The following is an 18,816-nucleotide window of genomic DNA, read 5'->3' on the forward strand; positions in this document are numbered from 1 at the left end:
TCCTCTCTAGGGATTGAGTCAAAACAAAGTGGTTCCGGCACTTTCCTTGGCATGATAGAAAGTCACCTTGAAGTCCCAGGCCTTTCTCTGAATTGAACTTGAAGCTGACCAAAAAAAAAACCCCAAAAAATGAATTTCGGTATTTATGGTGTTGCCAGGATGTGTGAATGCCTCTTTTTTATGGCAGATAAAAGACGACATTGTAACCTGGGGGTGGGGGAAGGGGGATTGAAAATAGTAAATCGTTTTTATCATAACAAACACTGAGGACACAGGTCTGAGGACTCTAGGCCTACAGTTCCCCGGGGGGGTTGGGGAGCCCTAGGGGGGCATTGAGAAGGATGCAGCTGAGAGGGGGCAGTGCTTAGTTGCCATTAGGTGGCATTAGTCTATTTTATTTTATTTAATACGTTGGGGTGGGAGTGGGGGAGACTTTGTGTGAAAGTACTGTATGTGTGAAAGTGTTGTCCTGATCAGTGTTCTGTTTTTGTTTCTGTATTTTGTTTTAGTATCTGTTCTTGTTTCTGTACTGTACTGTTTGTCCTGGGGACCCCCTCAAAACGAAATATCCTATCTCAAGGGGCTATACCCCTAAACAAATAAATTGAAGTTGAAATACTAAGGGGGGAGTTGGTCGGTTTATGATGAGGTCCGAGGGGGGCGTTGGGAAGCTTATGGTGATGTCTGAGGAGTGTTTATCCAAAAAGGTCGAGAGGCACTGTAATAGCTAGATTACCACTTCCTCTAGGTTTGCTTAGCCATGGTCTTGGTATACCGCCACTATTGATAGCTTTAAATCTAAACTCAAGACGAAGCTGTTCTCAGATGCTCTCCCCTGGCAGCTTAAAATTATAAGTTTGAATTCTTATTATTATTTTACCATATGTTTTATTCTAATGTTTTAATTTTCTTTTACTCTCATTTCTTTCTTTCTTTCTTCCTTGTTTCCTTTCTTTTTGCATTATTTTTTTGTGAAGAACATTGAGTTGCACCTGAGTATGAAACGCGTTATACAAATAAACTTGCCTTTCCTTGCCTGGACTGAAAAATCAGCTGAGTCACTCACTTGGTGTCATCCTGAACAAAATCAACTACAGTACAGTAGGTTGCTGCTGAACCACAACCTTTGGGTTATTTTTATACGTTAACATTACACAACAGTGTACAGTAGCCTATTGTGAGTGTCACGATGCCTCAGTGTGTAGGCCTTCCTCAGTGGTGTAGTCTACTTTTTTTATGGTGGGTATAATGTATATTTGAGCATTTTTTGAAGTGGGTATAGCCTACTGTATATATTTGTGCTATTCAAAATAATGGATCCATCAATTTTAAGTGGGTATACTGAAATCCCTGAAATTTAGAAGTGGGTGGGTATACTCTGTATACCCGCGTTCTACGTAGACTACACCACTGGCCTTCCTGGTGAGCTGCACCTATACAGCATCCAGTCCTCTCTGCAGTGATCCTCCTTAGCTCCTTAGTAGTGTTGTGATGTTCACGAACGAGCCGATTTATTTGAAAGGCTCCCAGAAGTGAACTGTGGGAACCGGATCACAGCTGGGGGAGCCACTCTACCGCTCTTTTGTTCATTTTTCATTCATTTTAAGCATGTGACCTTGACATGAGTACTTTAATTAGAGGGAAAAAACACAATTGTTTCCCTTAAAGAATGGCAGAAAGGGTCTTTCGAAGCAGGAGGAGGATAATCAGTTGTTTGGACAAAATGACCTAGAGGTGGAGTCCAAAAATTACATTCTAAACACTTGAATAAATATTTTTTAAGAAGAGCCAAAAGAGCCAGTTTTTTTGAACGGCTCTTTAAAAGGAACGAGCCACTATGATCCGGATCCCGGCAAAAAGCCATAAATTCCCATTTCTACTAAGTACTACTGCAGTTCATAAGGGTTGGAGCAGGCGTCACCCAACAGTTTTTTCTTTCTTTTAAGGGTGCTGACCAAAATATTGTGAGACTGAAAAATGAAAAAAGGTCACACCATGCATAGGTTTCTTTATTACACAGACGCGTAAGAAACCTATGCAGGAGCGACCTTTTTTCATTACTAAGTCTGCAGGCCTTCCCTTTGTGCTACACCTATATAGCATGCAGGCCTTCCCCTTTGTGCTACACCTATATAGCATGCAGGCCTTCCCCTTTGTGCTACACCTATATAGCATGCAGGCCTCTCTGCAGCGATGCACCTCCTCCTTAGCCCAATTCAACAACCCACTTAACAGCATCTGCACTCACATCACTGCAGTGGTGTAGTCTACGTAGAACGCGGGTATACGGAGTATACCCACTTCTAAATTTCAGGCATTTCAATATACCCACTTAAAATTGATTGATCCATTGTTTTGAATAGCACAAATATATACAGTATACCCACTTCAAAAAAAATGCTCAAATATACAGTATACCCACCATAAAAAAGTAGACTACACCACTGGTGGCTGACGCCATTATATACAGAACAAGCAGATGCCAATCAAATACTGTCAACACCAGGGATTCAAAGAGTATATATGAAGAGTTTATTTGCAAAATGGTGCATCTCCATTCTGTAGAATGTTGGGAAATTGACATTTTTGTATTGGGCATTCCATTGCATGGAATGGCAAGAATTCACACATAGGTGATATAGGACCTCTGAACAGTCATTTTCAATAATAAAATGCAAAAGTCAAAAATGGTGGATACACCGTTTTGCAATGAAACCCCTCAATATATTATCCAGTCACTCATCTTCAAGCTGTGAATAACAGACCACCAACGACATTGTTTCTCCACTTTATTCATCATTTTTAGGTGTTAATCTAGATTAAATAAATTATTTGATGGGCTTGATAGTTCCGCATTTGACCTGATGTTGGGCTGATGTTGTACATTCAATGGAGTGCCCAACATCACAAAAGTGTCGTTGACAATGGGGGCACTGCAATCTTTCCAATAAATCTCTTTTAAGTGGTCCTTCCACAGTGACTTTGGTTTTGGAATTAGACATGACTCTATATTCTGCAGAATAAAACCAAAAACAACAAAACCAATCAAAAAATGTAATAAAAACAACCTGAATGTAAAAGTGTCCCACCATGTCAATGGTTAAAAAACAACATTCATTGCATTCAAGGCAACACCATCCTCAGATGGCTCCAGCTGATAAAAGGACACATTCTTTTAAAGCGCAAGAGCCACCAGCACCATTACCCCCAGAAAAGGCAAAAGTGTATCAGACTACAAGAACATAATAATAATCATCATCATCATCTGCAATCAAACCATAGAGAAATATAAACAATAAAAGTATGATAATGCCCCCTTTCCCGTGTAAAAGCGATTCAATGGTTAAAAAAAATAAAAGGTTAAAAAAAAATCTCCCACAATCATACTGGAGGATAGACACAAAGAAATGACCAAAAAAAGAAAAGAAAAAAAAAAAAATCAAGAAATATTTATAGGGAGTGTAGTCATTCCAACTTGCGCACGCGCATACACACATACTTTTAAGAAACCTTAAGTATACCATACCCGAGTCTTCAAGTAAGCAAGTGTACATGGATATATACATCTCAGACTGCTAAAGCTTGCTCACATACAGTAAAGTTAAAAAAGATAGATTACAACATGGCTTTGAAAGAACCAACGTACCGACATGTAAGTATACCGACTATTGTAGAATCCAAAAAAGATAAACGACAATTGATTAAAACCACAGAAAGGCAGCTACAGTATACCGTACTTAAAGGGACAAAAATACTGCGCGTCCATCTACATCAGAAGTGGAAGTTTCATGTGCAGGAGTAAATGAATATGTGGTGTGGCTCAACGACTACTCGCCTTTATAGAAGAGTACATATTTTATGCTATTGCTGCTAATCCTCCCGGGGCCTATACAAAGGAGATGGTTCACGAGTAAACCCAGGTTAAGTTCACGGGTAAAATCATCTAATAGAAGAGCCCGGAGTCCTCGTTTTTCAAGAGAATGAGGACTCCGGGCTCTTCTATTAGGTGATTTACCTCTTAACTTCACCTGGTTGGTTTACTCTTGAAGCAGCTTCTTTGTATACCCCTCTGAAGCTTTTACAATCTAACTCTAGACAGAAGCAGAGAAGCTAGTGAAAAGCGTACAGGTTAAAGTGTACGTCCCATATGTGGCAATGTGTTTTCATCATTTTTTTTTTTGTTCGTTTGAGAGCAAGTTTTGCTTTTGACGTCATATCTTTTTTTTTTGCTTTCTCCTAAATGACTTAAGGTTGTTAAGAGATGGAGGGGGTGGGGGGAGTGAGGGAGGGGAGATCAGAGATCAGAAGAAATATTGCGTATGTTTTTTGTTTTGTGTTGTGCAGAGAGAGGGGTTGGTGTGTCTCATTGTGGAGGTCATAAATTGTTGATTTGGACTTTAATGTCAAAGCGTCCCTGGTAGCGGTCCTTCTCGCTGTATTTGATGTTCTCGCCGTAGACTTTGCACTCCACACGGATCTCCTGGTTCATGGTGATGTTGACGAACTGCACGGCCACCAGGGGCTGCAGGTACTGGGGGTGCAGGGCCTTGCCGTAGTAGGGGTAGTACTGCAGGGGGAAGCCGGCGCCGATGCCATAGTACTTCACCTCGCCCACCTTACCAGCATCCTCCTCTTTCTGGAATAAAGACAAAACGAAAACACACACAATTGATTCATTGATTTTAATTTAGCTTTTTTTTTTGGCCCTGCTATGGCTGAACTGTAGGGCACCCGTCTATTACGTGGCTGACCCGGGTTCGATTCCGGCTTGGGCCCTTTGCCGACCCTTCCCCATCTCTCTTTCCCAAACATTTCTTGTCTCTCTCTCAAACTGTCCTGTCACTAATACAGTCTAAATGACCAACATTTCTTAAAATTTATTTACCTTTTTTTTAAAAAAAGGAAAAAGGTATCTGGCCCTATCGTGCCTCTAACGCTGGCGACCCAGGTTCGATTATGGCCCAGGTCATTTGCCGACCCTTCCCTGTCTCTCTTTCCCCACTCATTTACTATACAGTGCTGGCCAAAAGTATTGGCACCCCTTCAATTCTGTCAGATAATAATCAATTACTTCCAGAAAATAATTGCAATCACAAATGCGTTGTTATTAATATCCTCATGTGTTTGTCTTGCAATGAAAAAACACAAAAGAGAATGAAAAAAAAGTCAAATGAATGACCATTTTACACAAAACTCCAAAAATGGGCCGGACAGAAGTATTGCTACCCTCAGCCTAATACTTGGTAGCACAACCTTTAGACAAAATATCTGCGAACAACCACTCTGCTGGAATTTTAGACCATCCTTGAGGTGATTTGAGGTGATGAACACCCTTCCTGGGAAAAGATGGTGAGACAGTAACTGAGCCCTGGCAGTAACCCGCTATTTGACCATTATTATATAAAACAAGGAACAGTGAACTGAGCCTCAAGTTCAAAGAAAGTTATAGCCTGAGATGACACACAAAAAACCCTGAATTGTGGTATTGTGGTCGTCAAGATGGAGGAGACAAAGACATATGACAGGAAAAGAGAGGGTTATGGGAGAATGCAGACAGTGGAAAAGATAAAGATACATTTAGTGAGAGGGTTTTTTTTTCTACGAAAATACAATACCTTATTGGTGCAAAAGACAGGAATCACGTTGGGTTGGACTTTGTGTTGAGCGTCGTCCGGGATGCTGTCATTGGTGAGTGGTGGCTATGGACCAATCAGAGATTAGGTGACTTCCAACATACAAATCAGGCAGTTGCTCTTTTCGAGAAGAGCTCAATAACCTGAAACTCAATACCATAGGCTTTAACAATTATAAACCATCTTATTTCCAAAATAAAATCCAAAGACTTTAGTTGTATTTGAACTTGAAGTTTTTCGGATGAGCAACAGAATATCTTTTATCAATTGTCTGATTGATGCACCACTTAAAACAACAATCGTTACATCAAGCGCTGCAAAGAACTCCAGTTGCTGTTCTAGAGAACTCTGGGTAACATGACCTGGATTTTCCATAATACAGGTTTCACATTCACTCAGTAAATCAGGTATGGTGAATTCAGGTATATTGAGCCTTTTTGGGCCATTCGCTTATCTGAAGGAAAAAGGGAAAAAAAGTGGCCCAATTTACCTGAATTCACTATATACCTGTATTCTCTTTGTCAATGTTAACTACTCGCTACACACAAAAAAAATCCATATCAGCCAAAGGTGATGGAAGGCTTACCCTTGGCCGGAAATTCACAATTCTGTTCAGCTTGATGATCAAGCAAGGTTTCCCCTCCTTAAAGCCAAACTCGCGATCCTCAATTCCAGAGCACGGCCCAAGCAGCGCCCGCTCGAAGCGGCAGGCTTTCCTGGTGCCAATGTCACTTTCAAGGTCGCCGCGATTCTTGTACTCATCAGGGGCAACTGGAAATGTTGACAAGTGTCTAATTAGTTTATTTTGTCCACATCAGGGCTTGACACTTGCACCTGCCAACCGGCCAAATGCTGGTAAAACTTGGCTGTGGCTGGTAACAATTTCAGTGTCACTAGCCAATTTGACAGGTAGCTTATTATTATTATTATGACATATTAGAATACTGTATATTCTGAACGTTGCCCTTTGTGCATCAATTGTCCGTATTTAAGTTCAAGAAAAAGCTCAGTTATTCAGTTTCTATTTGTTTGTTTTATTTCAATGTAGAAACCCATGCACTCATCTTCTTGCTTTTAGCACCTCATCATTTGAGGTTAGGTGTACAGCGTGATGATAAAAAAAAAAAATTAAAAAAATTGGCTAGTAGAATAGCTGGATGGATAGTGACTCGGGGAAACCACTAGCCATAGTGGCCGGCAAGCGAAAAAGTTAATGTCAAGCCCTGGTCCACATACTTACCGATGGAGGTTGTAACTACAATATACTGTGTGGACTAGACTTTGACAACATTTGCTGACGTGAAACTCCCAAACTACTACATTTCAGTGAATGGTTTGTAATCTATAGTACCATAGTGCTTTCTACATGTACAGTAGTCAACTGAACTTATGCCACCTATCTATTCTCTCTCAGATTCCATCACAACCTTTGATGGTGTGTACAGGATTCTTGCGTATTTAAAGGTGCACTGTGAAGGATTCGTGGCCAGAGTAGGTACTGCAGTTATGCTGCTCATTGAAACTGCTGCCTCTGGACAAATTTGATCTTTTCATGAATATTTACTCAGTAATAAGCTAATATTTACTAGTATGACCAAAGTACTGTATGTTATGTAGCTATAAAATGCCTATTTCTGGAAATTCAAAATGGCGGACATGGAGGAGATCCAACTTTTCATGCATGAATTTGATGGTGGTGGTAACTATTCGGAAAAAGGTAACATTTGTGAATAAGCAGCATGAATTCTGGAAATAAATGAATAAAAACATTGCACAGTGCTCCTTTAATTTTTATCAATTTAAGAATGATAACTTGAATGGTTCCATATGATAGTCTTTTAAACTGATGTCATCGTAGTAGCCATCATCATCATCATCATCATCAGTACTTGACAAATGTCATCATAGCCATCAATATGATCTCCTTATCGAAGTCAATTTTGGTTATGATTGCTTTTCTACAATAACAACAAAAAATAATGAACGAATCTGTTCAATCGCACCCGAGGACCTTGTATAAAAAAAATAAAAAAAATAAAAAAAAAACAGTTTGGAGTTGAGTGCACTTAAAACCCTTTGAGGAGTAAGGAATTTCTAGAGGTTCTTCTAGAATTTTACTGGAACACTCTACAGCTCCTATAGACGTCTGTGTTAAAAAATCTCGCAAAGACATTATGACATCATAATGAGAACTCAAAAACTTACTTCCACAATCCTCATACTTCATCATGTCCCGCTGGTTCTCCTCTTTGTAGGGCTCCAGGAACTCCCGCATGGCCCGCGTGTACTTGAAGTAGGTCTCCACGTCATTCAGGTTAAAGTTCAGCTCATTCTTCTCTGAGCGAGGAGCGTGGGTCAATCCTGAGAGAGGCAAGATCAGAATTTGTATTTAAATAAATTACACCGCACTCACGATTTAAAAGGTGCCGAACAAAAAAGTAAAAACTATGAAAGAAAAAAAATGTTCGCCCACTTAAATACTTTTTTTTCCCCTTTAGCCCTGAGGAAGGCCATAAACGAAAAGCTTGGCTATTAAAATGGGAAAAAAAGGATTTAAGCATGCAGACATTTTTCTTTCATAGCAGAGGCAAGATCAGAAAAGGAAGAATAATGCGGAGCGGAATGAGATGCTGCAAACTGACAAAATGGTGACAGGTGGGGTTTTGTTTGTGTCGAAATGTTATTATTGTCTTTGTTAGACGAAAAAGTCCATTTAGCCATGATGGATCTGACTGAGCATGGCATTTTACTAATCAGTTTACCCTTTGTTCTATTGAATTTGGTGCAGTCTTGATGATCTGGAAAGTGTTTCAAACCAAGGTCTTCTATTTCTGTTTGTTTTTTGTCAAGACTCTCGAGAGCGTGAAGGAGAGGGCTCCTCCCTTCTCGTGCCGAGGGGAAATGTTTGAAATATTGGATGTTAATATGAACTGGTGGTGAAATCCAATGAATGAGTATTGAACCTCTCTGGGCTAGTTTGTTTGGGCTCGAACCCGTGATCTCACAGGCCAACTCTAGCATGGGAAGCAGGCAGGCTAAGAAGTAAGATAACACTTAGCTTACGCCTTCATCTAAAGCAGTGGTTCTCAACCTTTTTTTAATAAACGCCCACCCAGGCGCCGCCCTCGCAGTGACGCAACACCTTCGGCTCTGCTACACTCGCTCAGGAAAACTGCTTGTTCAGGCCAGTGTTGCCAGATTGGGCCCAATTGGGCTGCTTAGGATGGCCGTGTGCTGGGAAAAAAAAGGATTTTGGAGAAAAAAAAACCCACCCAATTTTTAGCCATAGAAATCAATAGAATTGGGCGGGATTTAGTGCTTTTGAGAATTATTTGGGCTGGAAATCATCAGCCTCATCTGGCAACCCTGGTTCAGGCAGATTCGAGTTCCGCCAGCAGGGTAACTCCACCCGCTTTCTCGGGAACCAATCAACTGAGCATCTCCAACGGTCCTGGGTAGAGGCGTGTTCAAGGCAGTGACGTGGTTTAAGCAGAGACGCTCTATTGGGACTAAGAAAATGTTTGGTTTAATTTTGGCTCTGTCTTTTCTGCCCTCGACCAGTAGCAAACCAAGGGAGGCGGGTCAACCATGCCGTTTGAGAACGATAGTCTTTATGGTCTTGGTCAGACCAAAGTCTCGACTAGATTTGAAAGTCATGATAATTAGGCTAATAAACTCCCCCCCTCGACCTCACTCTAAGCCTCCCAAAGCCCCCTTGACCTCCACATAAGCCTACCCACGCCCCCTTGGTATTAAAAAATAAAAGAGATTAATGCCCCCCAATGGCAACTAAGCTCCATCCCCCCTCTCAGCTGTACCCTTCTGAAATGTCCCTGTGGGAATCCCCATCGCCCCGTGGGATTCTGCACTGTAGAGCCCCTGTTGAGAAACACCAATCTAAAGCAGTGTTTCTCAAACTTTTTCAGACGGAGGACCACTTTGTCCCCCCAAAAACGTTCAGGGACCACCTGTCCATTGAATTGGCAGTTGATGGTTGCTAATTTGACACGTCTAATTTTGGTGCAGATAACATTCTTTTATTTACATTTACAAGCCTGTCTTATTGTGGTGAAAATGAGACTTCAGCCATGTTTAGCTTTGTAATAGTGCTACAAATATAGCATACTGCTAGCTTGTCTTAGAATAAAAATCCCCTCGCGGACCACCTGAGCTCTGTCGCGGACCACTAGTGGTCCCCGGACCACACTTTGAGAATCACTGATCTAAAGCAACTTACAGTTAGCATTTTACAGTGTATTGGTTCCAGTCTCTGGAGCATTTTACAGGGTATTGGTTACAGTCTCTTGAGCATTTTACAGGGTATTGGTTACAGTCTCTGGAGCATTTTACAGGGTATTGGTTACAGTCTCTTGAGAAGTGCGGGGTTAGGTGCTTTGCTCAAGGGCATCTCAGCCATGGTGCGCGGTGGGGAGTGGTGAAGGTAGGATTTGAACCTACAACCCTCTGATCTAAAGCCTGTCTCCTTGGTCCATGGCTGCTCTGATAAAGGCTTAGCTGCTAGTTCAGTCCAGCCTGGTCCTGCCCATCCCATAATACTACCACTCTCTCCCTCCCTCCCCATCCCCTCGATCTTCATGTGTGTACACATTTTTAATCACTGGCAGTTGCACCGTATAGAGAGCAATTGCACTGAGGTATTGTACTTATTTTTATTTTTGTTTATCTTGATTAATTTTTGGAAATGTAAATACTGAGCTGAGACTGAGACTGAGGTGTATAACGTCATGCACACGTGGCATGGAAACAGGGCAGCTGACAGCTTTCGCTGGGCCCAGGACAAAGTCATCTGAAAGGGCCCATGCCCATCATTACACTGTAATGGGAACCTAATATTGGGCCCCCCATCTACCCGGGCCCGGGACAACATACCCCTTGTCGGCGGGCCAGTATGGAAATGTCACTTAAGGGTCAGCTGCGTAATCATTTTGTCTGTCAGTCTGAGAAATAAAAATGGATTAAAAGGGAGGTCATCATTGTGCGGTTCTGTCTTGGCTTACATGAACTTCACATTTTGACCTTGCACCCGGCTAGAAGAAATTGGATGTGCATGAGATCACACTGGGATTCCTCCTCCCCATCCCCCACAAATCCCTCTATGTGTGAACCATGTCAAAGAACTTCTTAGTATCACTCCGTTTTGTCCGCATTTTTAGGGTAAGCTGACAAAGCACACATTCATGCCGCTCAGCCCAACTGAAAAAAAAGAGAAAAGAAGAGACAAAACAAGAAGCCCAACAGCAGTGAGTGCAGGGAATAGCTTGGTCATTGTGGAGAGAGAGAGAGAGAGAGAGAGAGAGAGAGAGAGAGAGAGAGAGAGAGAGAGAGAGAGAGAGAGAGAGAGAGAGAGACAGAGACAGAGACAGAGACAGAGACAGAAAACAGTAACCACAGACAGTACAAGTGTATAACTCAAATATCACTGCTGCCCGTTATATTTTTATGCATGTGACAAATGAAATTGCAGACAATCCTTGTACATCAACTCAGTCCTACAAAGGCAATGTGCAGTAACTACATATTTTGTCAAATTTGAATTTAGACTGAAAGTGGCCGTTATTTTGTGACAAGGGCTTATGGTCCGAACGGGTCCTGCTCTAGAGATACGATTATACCACCATGTCAAATTTGCAGTAATGACAATAGCCAACCTAATAACAATACTTTGAAGGCATTTGTCTCAGGTTCAATGTTGGCATTGTTACTGCACTTTGCCTTCGTAGGGCAGAACTGTCCTTACCTGAGGATGTGACACACGCAGAGAGAGAGAGAGAGAGAGAGAGAGAGAGAGAGAGAGAGAGAGAGAGAGAGAGAGAGAGAGAGAGAGAGAGAGAGAGAGAGAGAGAGAGAGAGAGAGACAGAGAGAGAGAGAGACAGAGAGACAGAGAACAGTAACCACAGTACAGGTGGATGACTCAAATGTCACTGCTGTCTGTTTTTTAATGCATCTGACAAATGAAGATGCAGGTAATCCTTGTAATTGTAATGGCATGTTATGACCAGCAGGGGGCTGGGGCGGATCGATGGCACATGAATCAGTTGTGCATTAAACGTGATGAGTGATACATCTTGACAGTTGGTCCTGAGTCATTACTAAGTAGTAAATGTAAGGAACAATACATGGTGTCACAATTCAACAATCCACGACCAGGGCTGGATTAAGATGGCCTGGGGCCCCTAGGCTACAGATTGCTGTGAGGCCCCCCGAAAGTCAAATTTTATGACAAATTAACATAGATGGGGACATGATTAGGAATTAAGGATAATATACCAACTGTACTCTACATGACAGATGCATATTCTAGTATTAAATTGTCACAATTCTTATATCTTTCCCTTTTGGGAAATCAGGGGCCCCCTGGCAGGTGGGGGGCCCTAGGCTGCAGACATATCTAGCCTGTGCATTAATCCGACCCTGCCCAAGAAAGGAAGAGTCGATGGAAGAGCTGTGACAACTATTCGGTGCAGTTTACGGTGGATTAGGAGAGAGTTGTGAGTCGTGCAAAGGTGAAAAAGGAGCAAAGTAATGTCCTTACCTGGGGGTGCGACCCGGTCCTGCCATTTGGGCTTGTAGGTGGGGAGGGTGAGCAGCAGGCACTGAATGGTACCGATGAAGATACCGGCCAGGAACCCGTAGAAGATGACGTAGAAGACAAAGATTTTTACTGCATGGGAGGGACAGAGAGGGGCAATGTTACTGTCGTGTGCAGAAATTAATGAAGGAAGCAAAGGACGGCACTCTTCAGGTTTTTCTGTGTTTATTTGCTCACGAACGTTTCGGACAGAGCCCGTTTTCAGCGTGTAATGGCGATCAACCGTCATGTGCAGATCATATCTAGTCAGGCCAAGAGCAATGAAAATATTGTTTCTGATCTCCGGAAAAATCGGGAACTCCACCCACTTTGTCGGACACCAGTCAACCAATAGCAAACCCAGGGAGGCAGGTCAGCCGTGCAGTTTGGGAAACGTTAATTGTTATGCACTTGGTCAGACCATTTCTCAAAGAGATTTGAAAGTTGATGATAATCAGGCTAGATCATATCTGCTGGAGGGTGGGTGTGATATGGAAGGGCCGGATTAAGATGGCCCGGGTCACCTAGGCTACAGGTTGCTCTGGGGCCCCCTGGAAGATAATTTTTTGCCGAAATTGCATAGACAGTGTTATAATTACTAGAAATGAAGGAAAACATGTCTACCAGCTATGGAGAGAGTATTAACAAAATTTTAAACTGTACTCGACATTACAGATTCATTTATCAATAATACATTTTGTCACAATTCTGTAGGCTACATTTTGACTTTTGGCCAATCGGGGGCCCCTGGCATGTAGGGGCCCCTAGGCTGCAGCCTTATCTAGCGCGTGTGTTAATCCAGCCCTGTATGGGAGACAAGGATTTTAACTGCATGGGACAAAATGTGCACTGTTTCTGTTGTGTGCAGATCATATCTAGGAGATGGGTGTGAGGTCTCAGTGGTGAGTTGTGCATTTAGGTTGTTGACCAAACACAAGGTCTTCAAACACCATTCTCTTTCGAAAGAATTCTGAAGGTTATATGGTAATTATATTCCAAACAAAGCTGGGGGACAGTTGCTAAAAAAAAAAATATCTACTGCAATGAAAACTGATGAGACATATTTTATTTCTACCTCCTTGCAAAAATGTCCTTCAACAGACAAAATGACAAAATGTACCCAAAAAAGCTTTGGTTTCACTGTGTGCTCAGGCGTTCTGTATCTGCAGTGGTAGGCTGATACCTGAACCCAAAGCTATGGACGTTTTCTGTGAACCAAGTAATTTTTCAGAGTGTTGCAGAGGTGACATTGCATATGTCTCCTACACCACAGCACTGCAATGGCCACTGCTGCAGTAGGAATGCCCTCAAAAGCAGCCTAGGAGCATTGCACATCGATAGACAATGACATTGTTGGCAGCCTGTAACATGGAATGACCAATGGTACCTTTCAAGTTATACATGATTGTGCATATATACACATGTGATAGTTCATGTATGTATTGTGACAGACAGTGTGCAGAACTGTATTTAAACAAGAGGACTCAGCTCAGCTTTCAATTATTTCAACTGCATTATTAATTGTCAAAATGCATGTATCCGTGTGAACGATTCTGTCCTCTAATGTCTGAAATGTGACCATGCAGGTGCAGGTACAGTGACATGTGAGCGTGAGTTGCTGCCTGTGACTGGCTGCCCTCCCCTGTGCAGTTGAACAGAGCAGCTCATTACAACACCGCTAGATTCCCAGCGTCACGACGAGCGTTGAATCAGCAAAGGTGTGCTGCTGGCGCACGAAACGGAGACCACAACCAAGGTCACCGTTGCAACACTAGTGGCATTACACTAGGCACATGGAACAATAAGAAGACAGCACGCAGTGTAAGAAGGCATTGGCGTTTTCATGATAATCCATTCCCTCCCTTTCAACCTCAAAATACCCAGTCGTGACATCCACTCTACGCAGGCTAGGCTACTTCACCAGCAGTCACGTTGCCAGAATCGGTGATGTCCTTTACGCTTAAATCTAATTTAATGTGTTTCGGTGTCAGTTTGAAAGGCTTTCATGTCGATTATAGCCACAAAACACCCGAGCTTTCTCTTAGAATCCCTTATTGTCCCTGTGGTCAGGTTCAAGGTCACGTTCACGTCAAAGAGTTTCAGTTAACTTTTCATCCGGCGTTCTGCCTTTACAACGGACTCTCTCTCTCTCCACATTCCAAGAAAACACTGCATGCCATTGTCAGGGGAGACGAGAGAGGTTTGACATTGGGCTGCTAGGACACTGGGCCACGAGACTAGAGCTACTGGAAATGACGGAGGAGAGGACAACGCCAGCTGATCAGTTCGATTTCTATTGCTGGCTGCGCCGACATCAGAGCCTCACAGTAACATTAGACGGGGAGATGCAGCCTCCTCATCCGAACAAGAAGGTCAAGTCACCTTGACTCACCTTGGAAGATGATGCATTTTTAACCCTTCAATGCTGATTGCCTTACTGGTAACTAACAGCGTTGTGTGATTGAGTTAATGAAATAAGCGCTCCTTAATTAATCCGTCAGGCAGTCGTCGTTGCGCAATCGGAGCCTCTGCTACAGCGCATCCACTAACGGCGCAATTCAGCGCGCACGTGAAAGCAAGGAAGATTGTGGGGGAAAGATGGATAAATCATGCCGTACCAGCGACCAAATATTTCCATTGGTAATGAGTAAGCTTGAACGCAGGGAATTACATTATAGCCAGTGAAGGGCATTTCAATAATTCAAGCAATCGACAAGCAGTCGTTTAAAACAGTGTCACAATGTCACCATGTTTCAAGTTGAATCATATCTCCCTGAAGAATTTCTAACACATTTAACATCGTTAAGTTTTTAATCTCGAGTGGCCGTAAGAAGCCAAGCTCCGCCGTGTCCTGCACCGCTGCAAAGTCAAATCAAACAGGTGTTGCATCGAGTCGTGATGAGGCAGATTGGCGTTGGTTTTGTCAATGCATCACTACTCCAACATTAACGACGCAAATCACATACCGATGCGTCCTCCAGCAGGCTACCTTAAAAGCACCAGCAGTGCGTGCACACAGTATACATTCTGATTTAAAATGAATACTTACACCAACTACTCCCGGTGCGCCCGAGAAATTGCTTCGTCTCCGAATTCCACAGAAACGAGCCACCTTCCTCTTTGTTTGACGGCATTGTGAATCGGTATTTGATTTGTTATATTTCCGTCCCGGCGTTGACAACTGCACTTGCTTGGCTGCCTGCCTGCCTGCCTACACCTGCCTGCCTGCCTGCCTGTCTGTCTGTGTCCAAAACGCCACTGGAGCACCTGCACCCCCTTTTTGCGCGGAGTAGTACCCGGCTTCTGGTCGCCTACTCCACAAAATATATCCTACTCTCTAGGTGGATCCGCCCACCAACTCTCTCAATAAGTTGGCCGAGCAACGAAGGTTCAGACCTGGCAAATCACAAACACGCTCTCCTCTGCGTAATTCCTCGTAAGAGACGGCGGATGATGGGGGTCCTCTCTCTGTCGCCACTCAAAGGAAGCGTGAAATGGACAAGTTGACCAAAGTACCCAGACAGCTTGTTATATACCTTTAGGTGCATGACATGCCCCCCTTTCATTTGTAAACATGCTTTTTTTCTTACCTTTCTTTTACTCTACTCCAGGGAAGCCGACAGAGTAGGGGCGGGCTGACGAGACAAAGGGGTCAATTGTCCCGGGCCCAGGGAGAAGGGGGCCCCATAATTGGGTTATCATTACATTGAATGAATTGGGTAGGGGGGGCCTTTCAGATGACTTTGTCCCAGGCCCAGCTAAAGCTGCCAGCAGCCCTGCTCTACTCAACCACAGACATGGTCGTCTCTGTCTACCGCAGCTTAGCTTAACTTTATATTTGCCGCTATACTGTTCATAAATGTTATGATTAATAGTGTCATGGTCATCATCATCAGTTATTCTTCAACATTCAAAAGTTTATTTCCATTTTTTTTATTGTTTTCTCCTTTTGTGGTGGTGTGGCTGCTCACACTGAGTTAATAGGTGCGTTCATGATCAGGGAAACTGCACAGATCTGCAGAAATCTGCACAGTGGACATGCGCCCTGCCCTGGCAAATCGCAATGCATTCTGGTTAGAAATTTGTGCACAATGCAGATTATGGGCACAATCATGATGAAGTAGTGCAGCTTTTGCTTGGCAGCATGCATGCACACTTTGCCAGTTTGATGCATTGTGGTTAGAAAATTCAAAGCAAAAGCAGCTCCATCACGAACGTGCCCTATGGCAGTAAGCATATTCAAGATTTAAATTATGAAATCTTGTTGATCGTTTTTCCATATCAGAGATGGGCATCCTTCATGATAAGGAGGGACAACATCTTTCCATTACCACCATCGGAAGGCCATACATGGATTTCTCAGAGAGGTAGGATGTGCATACTCTTACTCTTATGTAGAATTCTGAAGCACACTTCTCTTTGGAACAGTACTCGCCGTCAGAGGTGCATCTTGCCACCAGGCAAGGCAGGCAGCCGCTTGGGGCCCCCAAGCACCTAGATAGTGAATAACAGCCCATACTGTATTCCAATAGTGATGATTTTGGTTCAAATATTCAGTCTTTTGCATTTTCGCTTGGGGCCCCACCTGACCCTAGAATCGCCTCTGCTCGCCGTTACCCGTACTAGCAACGGGCATCACACTTAACTTTGAGAAACAGCCTTCCTCTCAAACATGTGGACTGCAGACGCAATTCTCGTCAGCTAGATGAGTGCCAATAAGCACAGGTTACTGACAACATGGAGGAGGTCCCATGCCAGTAAGCCCATACGACTTTGTTGCTGTCGACCAACGTTGACGGAAGCACGTGCGCGAGAACTTGTTGTCACGATGTGGGTGTTATTAAATACAGCGCATTTAAAGTCGGCCACAAATATGAACGAGACGATGAGCTCGCACCAGTTTGCTCTACTAACACACCACGTGTGAGGAGTGGGGGGACAGGCAGTGAGGAGGAGCTGAAGTGGGGACCTGCGCAAACTTGTGTAGAGGTGTGAGACAAGACCCACACGTGAGTGAGTTGTTGACCAACCAGTTCATGGGCGCGTGACCTCGGAGGCAGTCCGCCGACGAGCGTTGAAGGGGATAAGCAACTGCAGAGGTTGCAAGATCTGACTGCAGCCGCATGCATCCCGCGATAGTTTGACACCATGTGACATGTCACCTCGTCAACGCAACATCGACGAAATTTCGAAGTTTGACAGGAAATCTAACCGTCATGCAGCATTTTCCATCCAGGGTGCATTGCTGTCTAAATGCGCATGCATGCGTTGACACATGTCGATCGCACCTACTGCTGCGAGGCACAAGCTACTGCATGGCAGCGCAGCAGTTGTCACTCCCATCAACAGCGTCGTCGAAACGATTTCTAATCAGAGTGCATTGTAATTTCGCAGTCGGCATGTGCTTGCTGCAGACGGCTGCAGGATGGGCCGTCACAAACAAGCCCATTGTGTAGCCCAATGGTAGCCACTGGTTACAAGGCGTGGTTTCGGGATCGGACGCAGCCCGCGATAGTTTGGAAGCTGAAAATGAAGACAAAATGGCCTACATGAAGTGTAGCTAAAGAGAGACATGTGGTTTTCCATTCTGGCTCACAATAGACGGGATAACAATGCACACAATGCGCATCAAATGAATATGTATCACCATTAACAACAACACAAATGGATCTGAGGTGCGCTTCTCAAATAACAATGTAGCTAAGCATTGAACCAGCGTGGTACTATGTAAGTATATTACTTAGCAGCAATAGTAGTGGTACTACGTCAAACCAGATAACATGCTCAGATTGACCGTTTCTCGAAGATCTCAAACAAACGTCGTACCATGTTAAGTCTGTCCGATGCAAGTTTGAACCTAGTAGGTCTACATCAAGACCACAGGTGAGAGCAAGTTCACACTGTGTGACAGACATGACAAAGACTGGAGAGATGTCATGGAGAATACTTTGCCGCCTGCAACATAATTTGTGAATGGTTAGTAGTTAACGTGAGTGGTTGCACCACACATACTGTTTTCATGCCGTCCAGAACGGTGTTGGGACTGAAGTGCTTACCTGCGAACCACCCGCATTCATACCAGACTTACATATCAGACCATACCTGAACTTTTCCGCATGTGACTCTGTTACCCAGATTAATCTGAAAAGAAAAACATAATTTTTCAGTTTGCATCACGAACCAACTTTTCGGTTTGCGAAGGCTAATTTCTGCGGCGTGAACTTGACAGCCGGTTCACGATTGGGTGGGGGAACCGGCACTGGCATGGGTCTCAGTCGGCCTGAGTGCACCAACAGTGACATTGGAGCACATGGTGGCGGTTCTCATGAAAGCAGTAGCACCAGCCTACTACCCATGGCCAGTGTTGCCTGATTGGGCGGGTGCTCCTTGCTACTTGGAATGAGCGTCTGCGGGTAAAAACGGGGAAAATTGGCCATTTGGCGTTTTTTTTCAGCCGTTTTGGGCCCATTGAAGACAATGTAAATTGTTGAATTTGGGTGGAATTGAGCGCATTTTGGCGTTTTGGTAACACTTTCTATGAAGCCCATATCTATAGCGCATTATGAGCGCATTTATAACAATTTATAATGCGC

The 18,816-nt window shown here is 43.5% G+C and overlaps 1 protein-coding gene across 1 annotated transcript; it reads right to left on the reverse strand.

Moving 5' to 3' along the window:
* Positions 1-3,995: 3,995 nt before the first annotated feature.
* Positions 3,996-15,674, reverse strand: atp1b1b (ATPase Na+/K+ transporting subunit beta 1b). The gene is made up of 6 exons (XM_063212403.1): positions 15,273-15,674; positions 12,188-12,316; positions 7,839-7,994; positions 6,220-6,404; positions 5,616-5,699; positions 3,996-4,636 (listed from the first exon to the last, which is right to left on the reverse strand). The coding sequence occupies exons 1-6, from the start codon at positions 15,355-15,357 to the stop codon at positions 4,376-4,378; spliced, it is 900 nt and encodes a 299-aa protein (XP_063068473.1). The 5' UTR covers positions 15,358-15,674; the 3' UTR covers positions 3,996-4,375.
* Between the last annotated feature and the right edge of the window lie 3,142 nt (positions 15,675-18,816).

Source organism: Engraulis encrasicolus, chromosome 12, assembly GCF_034702125.1.
Source record: "Engraulis encrasicolus isolate BLACKSEA-1 chromosome 12, IST_EnEncr_1.0, whole genome shotgun sequence".
In the NCBI taxonomy this organism is placed as follows: Eukaryota; Metazoa; Chordata; class Actinopteri; order Clupeiformes; family Engraulidae; genus Engraulis; species Engraulis encrasicolus.

Coding starts and splice junctions, on each gene's coding strand:
- atp1b1b (XM_063212403.1), bottom strand. CDS start 15,357: ATGCCGTCAAACAAAGAGGAAGGTGGCTCGTTTCTGTGGAATTCGGAG. Junction 12,317..15,272: donor GCGCACCGGGAGTAGTTGGT/GTAAGTATTCAT, acceptor CCTCCCATGCAG/TAAAAATCTTTGTCTTCTAC. Junction 4,637..5,615: donor CTGTCTTTTGCACCAATAAG/GTATTGTATTTT, acceptor TCTTTATTCCAG/AAAGAGGAGGATGCTGGTAA.